Consider the following 20,681-nt stretch of genomic DNA (forward strand, 5'->3'; position numbering starts at 1 on the left):
CCCGTTTTAAGCTCTCTTGTGGCTACAATACAAGTACACTAGAAAGGTACCCACTACGCCATAAATCACAATTTTTGTGAAATTGGGAAGCACCTAATAAGCCATTATTCGTCATTCTGCGGAGAAGCGAGGCACCAACTACACGTCTGTAAGGCATTATGTGCACTTTGTTGACCGCGACGACTGATGACGATGAAGAATTATGCCTCAGCCCTGGGTTGGAATCTCTAAACGGCCAACCAGTTATATAATTTGCATTGGGTGACGCCCGGTGCTATTTCCCTCTCCCGTCATGCTGTATAACATACGTTGACGTGGGAGAGAGACGGGGGGGGGGCGAAGAACTTTACTGAGACCTCGAGGAAATGAATCATGCGCTTATGGGCTTCCTTGGCAACCAATACAAGTGCACTTGCGAGGAACCCACAACGCTATAAATCATTGTAATTTTCTGAGACCCCGAGGAAGTGGATCATGCGCTTATGTGCTTCCTTGGCAAAACAATACAAGTGCGCTTGCGAGGAACCCACTACGCTATAAATCATTGTAATTTTTGAGAAGTAGGGCAGCAGGCACTGTGCCATTTTTCGCCATTCTACGGAGAGCGTTGGTACCTGCTAAACCGCATGTAAGACATTATGCGCACTTGTTGATGTTGTGCCTGATGACGATGAAGAAATATTGCAGAGCCCTTTGTAATGGGCTGGAAGCATTCAACAACCTACTCGTTGCGCAATTCGCATTGTGTGACGCCTGGTTACAGAATTCGCGTTGTGCTACGCTTGGTGCTTATTTACTCATCTACCACGCTATATTGCATACGCTAATGTGGTTCCTTCCCGACATGAAGCCTGTATAGGACCTTTTAGCAAAGCAGTTTCAAGCACCGGCATGGCTCAGAGGTTGAATACTGGGCTCCCACGCAGAGGACCCAGGCTCGAACCTCGTTCCATCCTGAATTTTTTTCTTATTTAGTTTTTTTTTCTATTTCGAGCGATACTGGTTACGGACACCGGCGGCGGCGGCGGCGGCGGCGGCGGCGGCGGCGGCGGCAGCGGCGGCGGCGGCGGCGGCGGCGGCGGAACAACTACGGCGCCAAAAACGGCCGGTGAAATGATCTCATAACAGCTTTCGCTGTAAAACGTCATCATGAACCGGTACGCGCTCTCTTCGTCCTCTTCTTCATCTTCTGCTTCGCTCCCAAAACACAAGCGCCGGTTTCTCTGGCGCGGGATGCGCAATAACTCTGATGGGCGAGATGATGAGCACAAAGAGAGAGAGAAAGAAAGAGAATTAAAAACAGAGCAGAGCACAGCATAGTCTTACTAAGTACAGTATAGCAAGGGGGTGGGAAAAGGAAGTGAGGGAAAGGAGGACAGATGTGAGGGTGAGGAGGTGGAAAAGAAGGAGAGGAGGGAGTAAATACATACCATAGAAAGAAAGAGAAACAGAGCGAACGAAAGGCAGAAAGAAAAAGATGGAGAGAAAGAGAAAGATACAGTGAGCGAGAGAAAGAGATACAGAGATAGTGTTTCTCGCTGCCTATTTTTTTTTAGAGAGAGGGAGGCGGGTGTTTTAGGGGTCCTTGATGCGAGACCCTATGATCATAATACAGAGCACGCTCTGGAGACTAATCCGTTTCTAGGACAAGCTCGTTTCTCATGCGTCTCTGTCGATGCTGTGTTTAACTCGTTCAAATTAATGCGCCTACGTAAGGAACATTCGCGATCTTCTAGGCCAATTTACAATACCCGCACGGGCTCGAATGTAAATTACATCTCTACTTTTACAAGGAACGCGCAAAATGGTAATATCCGTGTCCGTAAAGCGGCCGTCTGTAAATTAATTAATTTCGTCCCTGTACAAGGAGTACGAGCGGGACATGTAGAAGTTGCGCTATTGACTTTCTTGCGGGCCACGAGAATGAACGAAACTTTGTAAACGTGTGTGACTGTATGTGTTATGTGGTTATCACTGTATATACCATAATCGTCACCCAGCACCTGGAGTAGCATGTCAGGCGAACAGCCAGGCAAACATCTCCAGCTTCATTAAATGTTTATCTCTCTCTCTCTAATTCCCTATGCCTGTCGTTAACGACTCAAGCGTTTGAAACGTACACACGCTTTCGGAAAGTACAGTTTTGTTTCGACTTTGATTCTTCATACGGCCACCGTCCGGCTCTGTGTATTCCGCGGATCATTCGAATTACGTGACTATGACAGCTCCTGTTAGTCTACCGCGATCAACCCTTTATTGTTGCAAGCTGTATCTGTACTCTATTCTCTCAAACTTTTATTTGCACTCCCTCCTTTTTGTTTTTTGGTGAAACACAGATAGCTTCTCGAAACTCCTACCAACTGACCCAGATTTGCTTTTCAGTTTCGAGTGTGCATCGTACACAAAACCTTCTTCACGCCCCTGCATGGTTTATTTCAATCAATTCTTTTTTATATATATAGTAGGCTACTGGCAGCGGTCGCTTGCCCTTCCCATACATTTTTTTTTCAAGCGCTTCGCTTTCCTCCCGCAAACGACAAACTCACTGGCGTAGACAAGGGGACAAGGGGGAGGGGGGAAGGAGGAGAAAGGACCAAGTCTCCCCCGAAATTTTGTAATTCGCACGTGTGTATACACAAGCACACATACAAACACACGCGTGAATATACATAAAAGGTGGTTGAACCCCTCCCCCCTCTCCTCCCGAAAAACTTTCTGGCTAAGCCCCTGGACACATGGAGTTTCATATAGATACACTAGAGGGAACTCTGGCGCTAGTGTCTATGGGAGCTTCAACGCATGGCGCTTCAGCCAGCATGGGAATGATGGGTAGTACACGGATTTGTCTAAAATTCGTTCTTTCGGCTCTGTTTGGCTCCGCGTCGCCTGCATCCGCTTTGTCGCAAAGCGAAGTTCAGCAAAAGTCAGCAGTTCCACTTCACCACTTCAACTTTTTTTAGGCTAACCAATTCAAATCTGGTCACGAAGTTTACAACGATCCGTTCTTTTATCCAAAAGAAAACTAAAACACAGCAATAAACAAAGCCACAAGTGCGTTCAAAGCCCGCAAGTACGAAGACTAGGCAAATCCGTGTACTACCCATCATTCCCATTGGCTGAACAATCGCAGCGCCAGAGTTCCCTGTCGTTAATTTTAGGAAACTCTATGCCTGGACAGACTCTATAACGAACGACACGACAGCTGTACAGGAAAGGTTTCTCAAATAAAATGGCCATTGCACGTATTTAGTTAATCACACATGCTCAGCTGGAGGGCCAATCGCCACTGTACTCTTGAGCAGCAACTCTCCGGTGAAAGGGTGACGACATTTTCTCTCAGTATTTCGGAAAGATGCAAAACTGAGTGGTGCTCTTATTCTCCAGTGGCACCTTGGCTACTACACGGAACAGTACGTGCCCACTGCCCGCGGATTCGACTCATTTTACGGCTACTACAACGGCGAGGAAGACTATTACAACCACACCCTTCCCGTCCCACAGGTTTGGTACATTCTTTATTTGTCTATAAGTCTTCTTTTTTTGCTTTATTACCTGTTATTAGACATGTACGTCAAACAATAAGGACATGAAAGAGAGACAAAAGTTGTATAAGTCAATGTCATAAACCGGAGTTGCGCGTTATCAGCTCTCAGCGCTCCGCTGCATCGAGCATGCTACACCGCGACCCGCTGTGGTATACCTTAGTGCAGTGGTTCTCAGGCATGAAAGTTTCGGGGACCCCTTGTGGACTGTTAGAAGGGATGAGGGACCCCTTTTTGTGAGAGAAAATGGGGGGGTCATAAATTAACACAACATACAGCGTGAAATGGGTGCCTTTTGTTTCTCCCTGGAAAAGAATGGTCCAATTAAAGTACCACGCCAATTCGATTTCAACAGCTTGTCAATAAGTTGTACGGTCTGCAGCCACATTTAACTTGTTTCTAGCTATTTGTGCTCTTCAAATATGCAAGCCTGGAAAAAGCATGCTCGCGTGCATGTGCCGCAGAAAACTGCAACAAAAAGGTGTACAGCCATAGAGATTGGGAAACAAAAGTCAGCTCCCCCGCAATGCAAAAATGTTATGTGGTGAGGCATATCAAAAATCAGAAGGAGCCGCTGGCACGGGACATAGTGTGCCTCCAAAAACTATTTTTTTTTTTCAAGGATGGGTTTCGCGGGACCCCCATTTAAGAACCACTGCCTTAGCGGATAAAGTGTCGCGCTGCTGAGTTCGAGGATGCGGGTTCGATTCCCGGCCGCGCCGGCCGTGTATCGATAAGGGCGAAATGCAACGACACACGTGTACACGTGACTTTCGTGTGTGTCGAAGAAGCCAACGTAGTGAAAATAAATCCGGAGTCTCCCATTACACGGCGTGCCTCAAGATCGTATCGTAGTTTTGGCTTGCAAAAAGAAAAAGAAAAAAATTTAACCAGAAGCTTCTTATGTTTACCCTACGTTACGCAGACCGCGACTGACAAGATAGTGTCGTAAAATCCTAAAACGGACACAAGGCGAGTAAAACGAGTCCATATCTTCCACTCTAATGAGTATTGATGGAGGCTGTTTTCAACGAACACTGGGGAGAGGTTTGCCCGGCGGCACGCATAGCGTGCCGCTTTGCAGCCGTGCAGCCAGTGAGCGAAAAAAGCATAACGCAGCCAGCCAGCAGATTCAGTGCTAAACAGCTAGCTTCTAATCAAGGACTTCCGGCGAAGCCACTCGTGGTCAGTTCAGTAACGGATAAGTTGACGCGCCTGCGAAACTAGTCGTGCCGAGCGCTATAGCACTAAGCTTTAAGAAAAGCTCAGCACCGAATTTAACGACGGGCTTTTGTGAATAATTAGAATCGTGAGAACACCCGGACGGATTCTATGGGCGCTTCCGTCCCGCACGAGGCATTCCGAATAAGGAGGCCTTAGATAAAAAAATAAACGCATGATAAGCGCGAGTTCAGTGCTCCTTTGATCTCGCCCGTTCTCCGGAAATTTCACCAAGGCAGGGCGGCACTTTGTGTAGCATTATAGCACTGGTAGAGCGTATTATAGCTACGCGTTACCTGAAACGTGAAGGCGCCGACAGTGGATCGATCGCGCTTTCTTGTTTCTCTTCAAAGCACTTCCGGTCGAGCACTTCTGTTTTCCGAATATTCAGATAAAATCTTGTAAAGAAGAATAGTGGCACGAAATCGGTAGTTCTGGTTGTAGCTAAGAGTTGCACTTGGATACGTGTGATATCGGAGCATAACTTTACTTAAATTAAGGACCAATGAACTCAGAAGATTATTAACGAAACTTATTTGAATGAACTCATTGAAAGTGCAGACGGAAGTGGTATTCTGGATGCTGTCAAATTCGGCCGTGTTATCAAATTCCGCCATTGGTCAACTTTGATTGGCCCAGAGGACTGCTACGGCCTCTAGGATTGGCTTAAAATGCCGCTATTACAAATTTTGACGATATGGCTGAATTCTACAGTGTCCAAAATAGCACCGCGGCTTCCTTGCGAACGGTTGGGATCGTTGCGGCACTTGGCGGAGCATATCTCAACAACGCGCTCCTTTCTACATGGCCTCAGGGATCCGCTTCTGCAGTGTGTCGAAACACAATGTTAGCCCAATCAATGCATAAGGGCACACGAACGCCAAGGTGCGAGGGCCACAACCAGAAACATGTCAGGTATTAAGGTCGCCTCCATATTTATTTATTTATTTATTTCTTATTTATTTATTTATTTATTTATTTATTTATTTATTTATTTATTTATTTATTTATTTATTTATAATACCTCAAGGGCCCCTGAGGAAGGGGTTTGCATGAGGGGCAAACTCGCTTATTGCACTAATTCTTCGATCATAATTTTGAAGACGGTTGGGTTCGATTGAAGCACCGCGTTAATGGCATTTGCTGCACCATTTTATTACGTTGCATACAATCTGGGTAAGTCTGGGTCGGCTGCAGCCAAGGAGCCATTTATTTCTGAGGATTCTGTGCGCCTGTCAAACTACCCAACTTGTTTTGTTTTTTTTTCATGTACGCGCACAACTCTGATTGTATTTTGTAGCGCATATATACAAGGTGACGTGGTATCTCGCTTGACATTCACGTGAATACCTCTGGAATTTCTTTTTTTTTTTTTGCACCTGCATCAGAGACTTCCAAACCGAAAAGCAACTTCCACCTGCAGTGCCACACGATCGATAAACCACGCCTAAAGCGGAGAAAGAATAGCGCAGACGCGCACTTCAGGAAGTGGAAATTTCTGGCAACACAGTGCGTAGAGCGGCCAGAAACCCGTATTATATGACTCTCTACTTGTTTTTTTTTTTTTTTTAAGACGGTGGAGCCTGCCGACCAATACTAAGCTTATATCCACACAAACTTATTCTTATTCCACATTTCGTGAGGGTAACTTGACAGTATACTAGTGACTTTTCGCTTGACGTGACGTTCATGTTTTATACATGCGATTAGTCATTTGCGAAAAGAAGCGTCTATATTGAAATGTGCACATTGGGAAGAGAATGCAGACGAATCTGCCCATACGTACTTTTGAGTGTTGGTTGCAGCCTTTACTGGTGGTTGCAGCCTGTACTTGTTTTTTTTTTCTTTTGCACAAGAGCAAACACTAGTAATATTAATAATAATAATAATTTTTATTGTCACCTTCAGCAATACATAGTAGATAACAGGCCTGTCAAAGCCAAAAGAGCGCTTGCAGCACTAGGGCCGGCGTATCGAAAAACGAGAGATGACAAACGTCACGGTATTCTGAAAAGTCTGTTACTTATCATAGCAAAAGGGAAAAAAGAAAAATACAAACATGTAGCTTATTTTAGATTTAAATGCAGTAACAAACAAGAATCGAACCAACAATAGCAACATGATTACTATAACGGCACAATATGAAGACAAAGCTATAGCTCATTTGAACAGTTTGTACACGGTATGAAAAAAACTATCAACAAAATAGTAGCATAAATAATGCAGCGGTAAAGGGACCTCAGCATATTTCGTAATGTACGTTTTCTGGTTTCAGAAAGAAAGCTGTCAGGGAGCTAATTAATAAATAATAATAATAATAATAATAATAATAATAATAATAATAATAATAATAATAATAATAATAATAATAATAATAATAATAATAATAATAATAATAATAATTTATTTTACACATCCATAAAAAGTACAAAGAAACGGGCCTGTCGAAGTCTCCGAAGACTTGTGTTACTAGGCCCGGCAGAGCCGGTTACAGCGATGTGGTTGCAAGGTCACAAAATAACTTTTTTTGTTTTTGTTTTTGCCAACGAACAGACGGATAATAGACTGCAGTGCTTGTTTACTGGCAGTAAATAAAAATAGAACAAAGAGGGGACAAGAGCATATATTACATAGAAGTAGACCACACCCAATGTAATTTCACAGCTCAGAGAATAATTTCTTCAACTGCTTTTTTGAAGTAGCCGAAAAAGCTCTTGTGGTAGTTCATTGAAGATTTTAGGTTAATAATAATAATAATAATAATAATAATAATAATAATAATAATAATAATAATAATAATAATAATAATAATATTAATAATAATAATAATAATAATAATAATAATAATAATAATAATAATAATAATAATAACAAAAGACCTTCCATCTATACGGGATTAGTAGTAGTAGCAGTAGTAGTAGTAGTAGTAGTAGTAGTAGTAGTAGTAGTATCTTTTATTTCTTGTAATACAAGAAAAAGGAACAGAGGCAAAAGGTATTTTATACGCCTGACAAGGGCCTCTGTACCTGAGGTTCGCAACACATGCACAATGGAAAAAAAAATAAGTTTTGACGCATCATAAAAAACCACATGAGCGCTAACAAAGAAGTACTGCAATCAACACAACCAACACATGACACGCTTAAGACACTGCAGATACGCAAGTCTTACACAGATAAGATAAGATAAATAAATAAATAAATAAATAAATAAATAAATAAATAAATAAATAAATAAATAAAACAAGAACAAAAAATTCGACGCATCGTGTAACCACATGAACAATAATAATAATAGAAAAAGACACATTATCTGTTAAAAAAAGGATCAGTGACTCACTTTCCGTACACAAGCAAAAAAAAAAGAATTCATACCACGATGACACTACAAGTTTTGAGCAATATTGTCTAGTGGTGATAAGTTATTTCATTTTTCAATATAATTTCTTTAACTTGTTTTTAAATGCCTCTAGACAACCATCAAACTGTATGCTATTATTCAATTCATTAACTATTTTCATTGAATGGTATTCTATAGTTTGCTTTCCACAATTTGTCCTAGTTCTGGGTAAACGCTGTAAATTTCTTCTAGCAGGATAACGTTGCTGATTTTCTTTTGGTTTATACCACTTATTTTTCTGTACCTCTTGTAGTAGCTTATAATAGTATATTTGGTTTGCCCTTAACATTTCGTGCTTATAAAAGAGCACTGAAGTGCGAGAACAGTCTATTCTACCATTGTAATTTCCAAAAATACGAAGTATTTTCTTTTGTAGCATTATAAGTCTGTTGTAATTTTTCTTTTCTTGTTGTCGTCCCCCATACTAGTACACCGTAAGAAAGTCTCGAATAGAAGAGGGCATTGTACAAATTTTTCTTTAGCCACAGAGGAATAAGTGATCCAATTCTGTATAGACATCCTACCGTTCGCGCAAGTTGTTTAACTAAACCATTAATGTGAACATTCCACGTCAAGTCTTCACTGAACCATACCCCAAGAAATTTTTGGTGTTTTTCCTGCTTTATAGTGTTCCCGTCAAAGCTTATCTTTATGTCATATTTTATATGTTTATTTAATGGGCGGAATATAATATATGTCTTCTTCTTGGCATTTAACTGTAGCTTGTTTTGTTTAAGCCAGTTTGAGAGTGATGTCATATACTCGTTTACATTTTTTTCTAGCGTTTCTAAGTGTCCTGATGTAAAAAATACGTTTGTGTCGTCTGCATACATAATAAGCTGTGGGGAGGTTGGTATGCATACAATATCAGTGAAATTAGTGAACAAAGCAACACTCCCATTGATAGCATTTACTGAGAGTACGCTTGTCTAGAGCACAACTGATTGCAATGCTCGTTCGTGCCCTATCGATGCACGAAACACAATGTGATGACTGTGCTTACGACAGAGCTCGCAAGTCGGCCTCGACTTCTGGCTCAACGACGAGCCACTCAGGAACGAGACGGACCAGTATTCGACTACATTGTTCGGCAAACAAGCAATCAAGATGATCCAGGAACGGGATCCGAAAAAGGTGCGGAACCCTAATTTGCTTGATCAAAAAATGATATTGTAAATAAATTCAGCAGAGTAACGGTACTGTTGTGAGCAATATGAGCGGGCACACGGGAGTGCGTGGCAAATAGTCTCAAACCCGACGCTGGGCGATTCGCGGCGGCCGCTGTCAGAAACAAAGTGGATGCGGTCCCGCTAACTGTTAACTCTCACGCCTAGCTAATTCTGACACGAAACGGCAGCTGAGTGCGTGTCACCGGCCGCTCGTGATGATAAGGCCCGTAGGCCACGCGGAGTGCGACCGTTTACTACATGTCTATAGCTCCGCATGGCCAACGCTTCGCTTGTGTGTGTGTCCGCAGTATATCAAGACACAGCAAGATAGGAATAAAAAACGGTGATGTTCTTTGGTGCGCGTGAGCACTACAAGAGGCGCTACAGCATCATGCCGTTATCTGTGTCATATGATCCGCGTGCGTGAAAACAGACTCGTGCTGGGAATGACAGCAGTTCGCGGAAAAGCGTCACCCTATCCAATTTATTTATCACAACACTATCCGAGTATCGGTCGAATTGGGATTTGAGGCTGTTTGTCACGCGCTCGGGTGTTCCCGCTCATATTGCTCACGGCAGTACATTCGCGTATTCAGTACCGCACTGTTACCTATGGTACATTCGAATGGTTGTTTTTGAGCGCTCCAGAGCACTCCGGCGACCATAAAATGCCGTGACACCGTGCATGTGACCCCTATGTGGGAAATGAAGATGAAAAGATCCGTCGTGAGGAAAGATGGCAATCTAGTAATAATAGCATTCCTAGTTATTGCCTCCACCTCCGTATGCATAATCTCAATTATTTGCGCTAAGAGTAGGGTGGAACAGCAGGCTGAACTAAAACAGACTGCCGCTTTCTGCAATCCCACGCAATATTTTAAACATGGAGCAAGGAACGACTTAAAAAAAAGTCACAGTTTCGCTGCAACGTTGAAGCAATGAATGCGATAGCAATAAATTGTAATGTAACGCGAAGAACAGAAAACAGCTCGAAATTGCCAGCGCGTCGCTCGAGCCCAAAGGACGCGCGAAAAGAACGCACACAGGACGAGCGCGAACTAATGCGTCACAGCTCGACACTTGAAGCGCACTACTCAAACATAAAGCAGGACGCACGAAACGAACGAACAGGTACACACAAGACGAGCGCGAACTAATTGTCACAGTTGTTACTTATTTCTGTTTGAACAGCGCGCTCCTTTCGCAAACGCGGCCGCTGCAGCGGTGGTGGTAGCAGGCCTCGGAAAGTCTCAAGTTCCAGCCATCGCCGAAGGGGGGCGAAAAAATCGACCCCGTCACAGCTAAAAAACAAACCATAGTGGCTCCGTTCAAATCTGCCCTCGGCGACGCCCAAAAATCCGCCAGAGGCGCCGTAATAAAAGCAATATTTAAGAGAAATACAGGTATCATTTCCGCATAAAAGTGCTTTTTCTTGTGTAACTGAAAGTAATGTTTGAATAATGAGTAAATTCGTTGTTTAGTGATTGAAAACATATCTGCCTTGTCGCTCACCGCTGACGGCCGGCGCGCGGTGGCGAGCAAGCGGACCGTCGCTGTGACCAGTGACGAAGCGCAAAAAGTGCGCCGCTGCGTCTCGGGTGCCGCAGATAACGCGCAGAATATGCGCAGTTATCGTCCGATGGTTGGCAGCTGGTTTGTTGCTCCCCGTTTTCTTGCGAATTCTATCGTTAATGTTGTCTAAAATACGCATGAAAGTTTTTTAATTCACCGATGTAATCATATTGCAGTTATGGTAGGCAGTCGGTGTGCTACTGTATGGTGCCGCAGGAGCTGCGATACCAGCGTCAGTTTCCACAGGTTCCTCGACGATGGCAGGTACGCGTACTTTCAAGCTCAGCGTTTTTCTTTCTGCTTTGTGACCTCGTTAACATATCACACTTCACTGTTCTCGCTTTTGAGTTGTATGCTAACACGTGTGGACAAAGCTGCTATTTCACTTGTACTTGCAAGGTCTGGTGGGCTCAAATGAACGAGTGAATTATGCGATGGCATGAGCACGACTTGGCCAGACTGTTGATGAAGCTTACTTTCCAGTGGCGATGTCACAATAAGAGAATGACCGGGATAGAAAATCGTTTCTCCCTTCTCTGTAATGCTGCACCTCTTTGAGGCCTTGCATATATCCCATTTATGGATTGTTTCATCGGTATCACGTGTTAAAATGCTCATGTTTTCTGCCATTCTGTAGGCATCCACTATGATGTGATTTCTTTGTGTGAACCTGCTTGATATTCTCAGCCTGACCGCAATATGTTGTAATAACAACAAACCCGGGGGTCTTCAGGTGTACTCGTTGAACGCAAGTACTGAAACTGTAGCAAAAAAAAATGCTGATGCTTTACGCCTGTCCTACAATACAAGTTGGTTATTGTGAGCGCTAGCTGACGATGGAAACGGGCAACAAACGTCATCTAATTTGTTTTGTCTCTTTGAAGTACCGCGAAGGCTAGTCGTTTACGAGCTCACGATGCCTGAACAAGGGACTTTTACCGCTTGCTCACTGTCAATAAAGATTATCATTCCTTCTACTCACTCGTGAATTGTTCTTACTGGTGCCAGTTGCCAATGTATGCCTTTCGGTTCCATGTAACCTTCGTACGCACAGGTACTGCGTTCCGAAGGGCGCTTTGGCGTGCTGCTGGGCGTATCGACGCGCTCAAACCAAGCGGGCGAAAGATAACGAGACCTCCGTAGCCCTACGCGAGTCCCGGCCTCTTTCGTCCACTTCTGTTTAAAAAGGACAGAATAAAAAACCAGCCGAGGCACCCGCGTATGCGCATACGCACCCGGTACGGAATAAAAAAGGCAGCCATTTGCTTTTTCCTACATAAAAAAACAATAAATTTTGTTTTCCGCTTCCTGTTTACGCAGCGCCATCTCTTGGGTGCCTTCGGTAGTTCCATGCGCTACCGCTGCTTATCTTTCGTACCGTTGTGAAGGCTACAGTTTCCCTTCTCTAAACTGGTTCTTTATTCTATGGTGGTAGTGGTTCGTAAGGAAAGGAAAAAGGCACCTAATTTCTGTCTGCCTATAGGCGACACGGCGCAGTGCCTTATGGGGGTGGGGGTAAGGTGGGAATAAAAGAAAAGTAGAAAGAAAAGAGAAAGCAGTGATAGATGGTCGGCAAGAACGACCAAGAGAGAAGAAGACAGGAAAGATGGGGAGCCGGTCACAAGAGTTCAGGGACGGGACCACGATTCAGCCAGGGGCACGATGCACGTCGGTGACGAGGCGGCGAAGGCCCCGTCGATGAGAGGCGCACGGCATGGCGGTCGAGGCAGCCGTCATGGGGCGTCGATCAGCGAGAGGCACGAGGAGCGATCCAGGGCGTCGCGGACGATGCGACCGTTCTTCATGAAATCCTGCGAGCAACTCCCCGCTGCAGCGAGCGAAGCGAAGCACCTCACCGGCCGCCCCTTCTTTCCTCGAGATAAGCGCACGAAAGCGACCACGCCCTGTAGAGCGAAGAGCAACGGCGTTCGCAGGAGCGGGGCGACGATCTTTAAAGCGCGCCACAGACGCGCACGTCGCGCCATCTATGTGGCCACTAAGAAAGCATGCTGAATTACATGGTGTATATAAATAGCTCGCCGTAGGCAGGCTGAAAGACGGTGCTGTCGTGGCCTAACGTCTAAAAGCCTGTTTCACATGCGAGCGACCGAGCGGCGGGGCCCGCGGCGATCGAGCGGCAGCAGGACGCTCAGACGCGGCTTCGTTTCACATGCACCGCTTTTGCGCGGCGCGCGCCTCTGCGAAGCGCAGTGATGGTTGTGGAAAGCGCCCGTTATCCGCGGCTTTCCTTTCTCCGGGCTCGCTTGTTTTGGTGCGCTTAGGTTGCAAGTTTCACCAGCCTTCTACTTCGGTGATCGATTTTCACGCGCCTAGACCTTGAATGATGAAATATGCAGTGTATCAGAGTGCAATTAAACAACTTCAGTAGTCACGTTTATTTCTGTTCCAGCTTTCTTTTTTTACCACGCAAGTCATGTTGCACGCACATACACTTGGCCATGGAAAAGCAAAAGAAAGAATTGGCTTTTGTGTTTTTAAGCTTTCACGAAGATTTCGGTGGCTTTTGCTCTCGAATGCCGCGAGGCGTTGGTGCGCCGTCTGGGCCGGCAACCAGATGCAAGCGGCCCAGTCGACGATATTGTGTGTTTGTGAAGGAGCTCGTCCCTCTTTTTGCCCATGGGCATTTCAGTAAAGAGGCGGCGGCACTTGTCGTCATCGGGGTCCGTGACCATTCAAAAAAAAGAAAACAGCAAACTTTTCGAACGTGCTGGGCCAGAGTGGTAAACAAGAAAAAACAGCAGCCTGTTCTGCGAGCTACAAGTGCGGAGTGCCGTAGGGTCCCCCTGACCGGACCTATGTTGGTGCCACGATTCGATAAAAATGCAAAAGAACAAAATGACACGTGCAAACGATTTGTCTGCTTTGACGGAAGCGCCGTAGAGGACAACAAAAGGAAAAGAACGGCACTTCTACACTGCCAGCTCGTTGCTGCGGATGTCGTCTGCTAGCAAACCGAGTTCCTCCCGGCGCGCGCGCGCCCGTTCCTCAACTCCACCCCTGCAGTCACGTGCTCCGCACGTCACTGCTCTCCCATTGGTTGATCATTGGTTGACCTTGGGCAGCCGCTCTGCCGCTAGCGAATTTTTCCAACTCCGGCGATCTCGATCGCTGGCGTTGCGAGCGTCCACTGGTCGCTCTAAAAAACCTGTTTTTGGGCTTCCGCGACGGCAGCCGCTCCGCTCTTGGAGCAAAATCGCTGCATGTGAAACAGGCATAACGCGGCGGGCTGCGAAGCGAGAGGTCGCCCGTTCGATTCCGCGCGTCGGAAAGAATTTCTAAATTATTTTTCTTTATGGCTTTTCTATATATATACATACTTATACCTATACGGTGAATGACGGCGACGGGGACGGACATTTTCCAGCCTAGACTGTCCATATAATTGCTATCGCAATAAAACGATATAACTGAAGCGAAAAAATGTTGACCCAACACGTGACTATGCCACGGTAAGCTTTGGTGTATTCCATGGCGGCTACAGCCACGCTCAGCGCACGCTCCTTCGTAAAGACGTGCGCTACGCCAACGTGCTTCTATACTGCACTCGTACATTGCAGCAAGTACGACGTACTTCAATATGTGGTCATCTTAACAAATGACCCAAGTTGCATGAGCGTATTGAAGAAAATACGGGCACTTGTGCGGTTAGCAAAGCGCCCGTATCGAATTTAATGTCACCGGGAAGAAAGCATGCACAGTGATCGTCAGGTCAGGCGTTAGGCCAACTTCATTAGAGATAGTAAGCGGTGAAAAAAGTTAGTTTGCGGAGGTTGGCAGAGTGAGGCAACGTTCCTTCATGGTTACTCATTTGACCTAAGATGAAGATTCTTGCCGAGTCGAAAGCGAAGCCGAAAGTGCCAAAGTCATTTAGGAAAGTGATGTCAGCGTAGAGGTGCAACTCGAGTACAAAATTGAGACGAAAGTCGATTTCACAAGCCGCAAGTTAGACGCAACGAAAAGGAGTGCTGCTTTACCGCCGGGTAACCCTGGGGTTTTACAGCGTTTGGCGCCGTAGTTGTCCGCCGCCGCCGCCACCGCCGCTGCAGCCGGTGTCCGTAACCACTATCGCTCGAAATAAGAAAAAAAACGAAATAAGAAAAATTTCCAGGATGGAACGAGGTTCGAACCTGGGTCCTCTGCGTGGGAGCCCAGTATTATACCTCAGAGCCATGCCGGTGCTTGAAACCTCTTTGCAAAAAGACCCTATACAGGCTGCATGTCGGGAAGGAACCACATTAACATATCTAATGTAGCGTGGTAGAAGAGTAAAATGACAACCAAGTGTCACACAACGCGAATTCTGTAACCAGGCGTCACACAATGCGAATTGCGCAACGAGTAGGTTGTTGAGTGCTTCCAACCCATTACAAAGGGCTCTGCCATAATTATTCATCGTCATCAGCCACAGCATCAACAAAGTGCACATAATGCCTTACAGGTGTTTAGCAGGTACCACGGTTCTGCGCAGACTGACGAAAAATTGCATAGGGGCTGCTTCCCTACTTCACAAAAATTATGATTTATAGCGTAGTGGGTTCCTCGCAAGTGCACTTTTATTGGTTGCCAAGGAAGCCCATAAGGCTCCCATGATCCATTTCCTCAGGGTCTCAATAAAGTTAATTCCCTCTCTCTATCTCTTTCTCACGTTAGCGTATGTTATAAAGCGTGGTGGGAGAGTGAAATAACGACCGGGCGTCACACAATGCGAATTACATAACTCGTGGGTAATTTAAAGCATCCAACCCATTACAAGTTGCTCAGTCATAATTCTTCATCGTGATCAGCCGTCGCATCAAGAAACTGGACATAATGCCTTACAGATGGTACCTCGCTTCTCCGCAGAATGACTAGTAATATCCTGGTGGGCGCTTCCCAACTTCAAAAAATCATGATTTGTGGCGTAGGGGGTACGTTGCTAGTGTAGTTGTATTAGTAGCCACAGGAGGGTCTATAACGGGCTCTAGAAATGCCACTCTTCGAGCTTTCGCTGTGACTGTGCTGCGCTTTCCGCGCATTGTAAAAGGGCTCAACTTTTCTCTCGTCGTAGATGTCTTGATTTCCTACACTCTATGCGTGTCGACTTATAGCTGTAATTTGTTTACGAATTTTCGTTGTTTCTCAAGCATTTTTTTTTCTTTCACATTTGGCTGTACGTGTTTTCGTTGCAAGTGTAGCAAGTGCATGGGCACATGCCCAACCTTACTTTGGTGCTTATCTTGTATTTCTTGCATCGTTACACACTCTCAATGATTTCGTATGTATGAGGAAAGAATTAAGATCATTTTTTTTTCAGTTTGATATTTTGACTTTATTATTTTCAATCTTTATTTTTTATTAGACTTGTAGAAACTGTCACTAAGATCGTTTGCTCAGTTTATACATTTTCATCATAATAAACATGTTGCCTATGCCGCCCATTTGTAAGGGATCGTGGTCCCAGTCAAGCCCATTAGAGGCTTTTTGACCACGGCTCTCAGCATCCCGAATGTTAGAAATAAAAAAAGTATCAAGCGCAAATGCTAATCTGTGCTACTTTCGATATTTTAAATGTCGTTCTTGCCTTCACCAGCCGTTCTTCCTCTACCTGTGTTATCAAGCACCTCATGGAGGTGCGCCAGTTGAACTACAAGCGCCAAGTGAGAACGTCGACAAATTTCCCTACATCGGAGAAAAGAATCGAACGATGTTTGCAGGTAAGATGTACGTACCAAGTGCTTGCATTGCAGAGGGTCCCACTTTGTACTGCCATTAATGAGGGAGATGTCAGAACCGTAACCTTAAAACGCCAGTTTATCAAACGGATAATGATAAACTATTTGGGCAACCAAATGAAACCATCAGACCATTAAGCCAAGAAAAGCATACGGGACATCATTTGTTGCTTTTCTTTACTGTGTTGCAGTAATTACAACATAAACTGAAATTAATTAAAACGGACGAAAAAACACCCCTTCGGTCACTGGGGTCCGAACCCACAACTTTCGAATTACCCGTCCGATGCTCTCCCGTGCGCTCCCTCGTCCACTTTGGTATTTCTGCGAGTGTTAGCCTGGAGGTTTTAGCCAGCGCAACTCGTAGCCGAGGCTACGAGTGTCTAATTCGAGTGGCTAGTTGTAGCAATACGAGTGCCTAGGTAGTTGTGTCTAACAAAAAAAAACGAGCCCCTCGAACAATTTTCCTTCTTACGTTCTAACTATACAAGGTTACAATACCTCTTCCAGTGGGTTATTAATCATTGCCATCTTGAGTATCACCTCGATATTTTTCGATGTCACACGCACAGAAACCCTTCATTTGTGTGAGATATTGCGTAGAGCAGCCGTAGAACCATCGATTCCGTCCGTGTAATAAAAAAAATTATACCATCTCCCACTCAAGGGAACCATGAGGGGATGCGAAGCAGCATCAGGGGCGCACACCAAGTTTCCGTTACGTTCACCCGGCGTTTCCGTTAGTGTGTGAGGTTTGTATTTAGTGTTTGTGTTATCATTACGTTGTGTTTGTGCGTTGCTTTCCGTTAGCGCCGAGTGAACGAGTGGCGCGGACGTTGACGTTACAACTCATCTGAACGGGAGCGAAGCGAGAATGACGGAAGCCGACGCGCTTATATACACATGAAATGGGGGAGGGAGAGGAAAGAGTGGGTTACAGGCTGTATTTGGCTGTGGCGCGGCTGCATCACGTGTGAGGAGAGGCGTGAGTGATTCTTTATTTCATTAAACAGGAAAGAACGAGGAAGAAGGTAGGAAAGAGGGGAGGAGTGCACGATAACTGTCTCTCAGTGAGGACACCTTAACCGAAACACTCGCGGGGGATGGGAATGAAGGAGAGAGCGTGGGGGTAGTATAAAGGAAGAGAAAAAAAGAGAGAAAAGGGGAAAAAAGGAAATAGTAAAAAAAATAATAAAAATTAAAATAAAAATAAAAAAGGAAAAAAATTTAAAAAGCCGGCAGATCCTACGCATTGTTGGAATCGATGTAATGCGAAGCAGCCAGCAAATAGCTGCATGCATCGTCTTGTATGTCATTGAGGAAAATGCGTGTCATGGTTTACATGTTAACTCCTAATATTTATGTTCGTCACACAGTAACGTTGCGCAATACCAACTTCGGGGCAGATCAAGCTAGCGAAACGGCCGCCAGCGCACCATGAGCGTGGCACGTAAGTCATGCTGTAGATGACATGAGTGTCATGACTTTCACGTTAACTCGTGTTATTTATGTTCGTCACACAGTCACGTCGCGCAATACCAATTTTGGGGTAGATCAGGCTAGCGAAACGGCCACCAGCGCCCCATGAGCGTGGCACGTAAGTCATGCTGCACATGACATGCGTGTCATGATTTTCATGTTAACTCGTGGTATTTATGTTCGTTACACAGTCACGTCGCAAGATACCAACTTTGGTGTATATCAAGCTAGCGAAACGGCCGCCAGCGCACCATGAGCGTGGCACGTAACTCATGCTGTACATGACATGCGTGTCATGATTTTCATGTTAACTCGTGCGTTATTTATGTTCGTCACGCAGTCACGTCACGCAATACCAATTTCGGGGTAGATCAAGCTAGCGAAACGGCCGCCAGCGCCCCATGAGCGTGGCACGTAAGTCATGCTGTACATGACATGCGTGTCATGATTTTCATGTTAACTCGTGTGTTATTTATGTTCGTCACGCAGTCACGTTACGCAATACCAATTTCGGGGTAGATCAAGCTAGCGAAACGGCCGCCAGCGCACCATGAGCGTGGCATGTAAATCATGCTGTACATGACATGCGTGTCATGATTTTCATGTTATGACTTGTCATTTATGTTCGTCATACAGTCATGTTACGCCATACCAATTTTGGTGTACATTCGATTAACCAAGCGACCAGGAGAGCACAAAGTCGTAGGCGGCTAGATAGATAGATAGATAGATAGATAGATAGATAGATAGATAGATAGATAGATAGATAGATAGATAGATAGATAGATAGATAGATAGATAGATAGATAGATAGATAGATAGATAGATAGATAGATAGATAGATAGATAGATAGATAGATAGATAGATAGATAGATAGATAGATAGAGACGCTCAAAGTCGCAGAAGTTCGCTAAGAAATGCTTCGCATTTAAAATAAAAAAAAGGTCGTAGCTCGCGAAGAGGCTGGTGAAGCGCTAGTTCACCGTGTCGAGCGGCTAGAAAAGACGCACAATCAGGTTTGTGTCCTCCAGGAAGGAGACTAGGGCTGTAAGGGCAGCACGGCGGCGATCCTCGTGGCCGGTGGGATACAGGAAGTCCTGCAGGGACGCACAGGGCAGTCCGACCGCGGCTGCAGCGCGGGGGAGAAGAGGAGAGAAGGCGACCGAACACCTGCGTAAAGGAGGAGAGTGGGAGAGAGAGTAGGCGCATGCGCAGTGGAGCGCGGACGCCACCACCTACAACGGACACAGCCCTGAGCAAAAGCAGCTTCGCATCTAAAAGGCTTTTATTTACGCAGTTAGAGGTCATGAAGACCATGCTAACAGTTCAGCTTCCCCGTTTTTCTCCTCTCGTGCTTGTTGAGGCTTCCTCTACCTCTGCGGGACCACCGGCGCTTGCGATGGAAACAACGCATGAAAGGTTCTTTCTCTCTCCCTCGATACATTTCCACAAACACACATTCAGACATCGCACAACAATCTACGCAGGTATGATGGACGCACTGGACCAGTCTGTGGGCGACGTCCTCGAGGCGCTGCAACAGGAGCGTATGCTGGACAACTCGATCATAGTGTTCAGCAGCGACAACGGAGGCTTGCCGTGGGGTAACCACGCCAGCCGTGGCTTCAACTGGCCGCTACGGGGCACAAAGAACACCCTGTGGGAAGGAGGCACGCGGGCATCCGCTTTCCTCTGGTCGCCCCTAATCAGCCGCAGTCGCCGGGTCTCGCACCAGCTCATGCACATCGTCGACTGGCTTCCCACGCTCTACAGGGCCGCCGGTACTTGTCGTAGTGTCTCCTACTATTATACTTTATTCCCTTTACGCCCTTTTTCCCCAGCACAGAGTAGACAGCTGGTCTAAGCGTTGGCTAAACTCCACGTTGGTTGGTTGGTTGTTCCTTAATAACCTGACGCAACCCACCGCGGGGGATCGGCCATGAAACGGGCGGTACTTTGTTTTAGGAATTTTGTTTTATATGCTAATTATGTTTAGAAATAGATAGTTGGCGGAATATAATCATTGGTATAATCATTGGTATCATCATTGGTTGACGAAATATCATTGGTATAATCAAGGGAAAAAATGTATTTTCGTCTATTCCTCCTCCTCCTCCTCCTTATAGAATTTTTCGGCAGCCTTTGTCCATTGTATGCTGTTAAAAGATTCCAAAATTTATCAAATCGCCAAGCTTTCGATTCTTCGGTCACCATTTCCGATGTGTAAGCCACGCTTTGGCCTAACGCTATGGATTCATAACATGCGGTCCACAAGTCACATAAGGCCTGAGAACAGCTTTTTTTTCTCCCAGTGGACTCTTATCGTGTTCTATTCGCAATGCCCACGAACTATAGGTGGCGCGCCATGCTTTTCAATATGGCGCCAGGAGGAGGGTCAACCCGTTTGTTAGCATAGGAACAGATAGGACGTGCGGACGTACGGACCGTGCCACTTTCACCGGATGAAGTCATGAGCTGCGCTGAAATGGATATGAGACTAAAATACTTTCCCAAACCATGGAAAGTGCTAAGTACTCGCCACCTAATTATTTGCTGCGAAGTGAAA

The 20,681-nt window shown here is 45.4% G+C and overlaps 1 protein-coding gene across 1 annotated transcript in view; it reads left to right on the top strand.

The window, feature by feature from the left end:
- The window catches only part of LOC119386342 (arylsulfatase B-like), a 29,938-nt gene that overhangs the window by 5,623 nt on the left and 3,634 nt on the right, over window positions 1-20,681 (top strand). Inside the window, exons 4-8 of the mRNA XM_049414316.1 lie at window positions 3,385-3,492; window positions 4,231-4,243; window positions 9,181-9,296; window positions 16,494-16,617; window positions 19,603-19,896. Of these exons, the coding sequence (XP_049270273.1) occupies window positions 3,385-3,492; window positions 4,231-4,243; window positions 9,181-9,296; window positions 16,494-16,617; window positions 19,603-19,896 (655 nt within the window). The remainder of the gene's footprint in view (window positions 1-3,384; window positions 3,493-4,230; window positions 4,244-9,180; window positions 9,297-16,493; window positions 16,618-19,602; window positions 19,897-20,681) is intronic.

This window comes from Rhipicephalus sanguineus, chromosome 3 (assembly GCF_013339695.2).
Source record: "Rhipicephalus sanguineus isolate Rsan-2018 chromosome 3, BIME_Rsan_1.4, whole genome shotgun sequence".
Taxonomy (NCBI): Eukaryota; Metazoa; Arthropoda; class Arachnida; order Ixodida; family Ixodidae; genus Rhipicephalus; species Rhipicephalus sanguineus.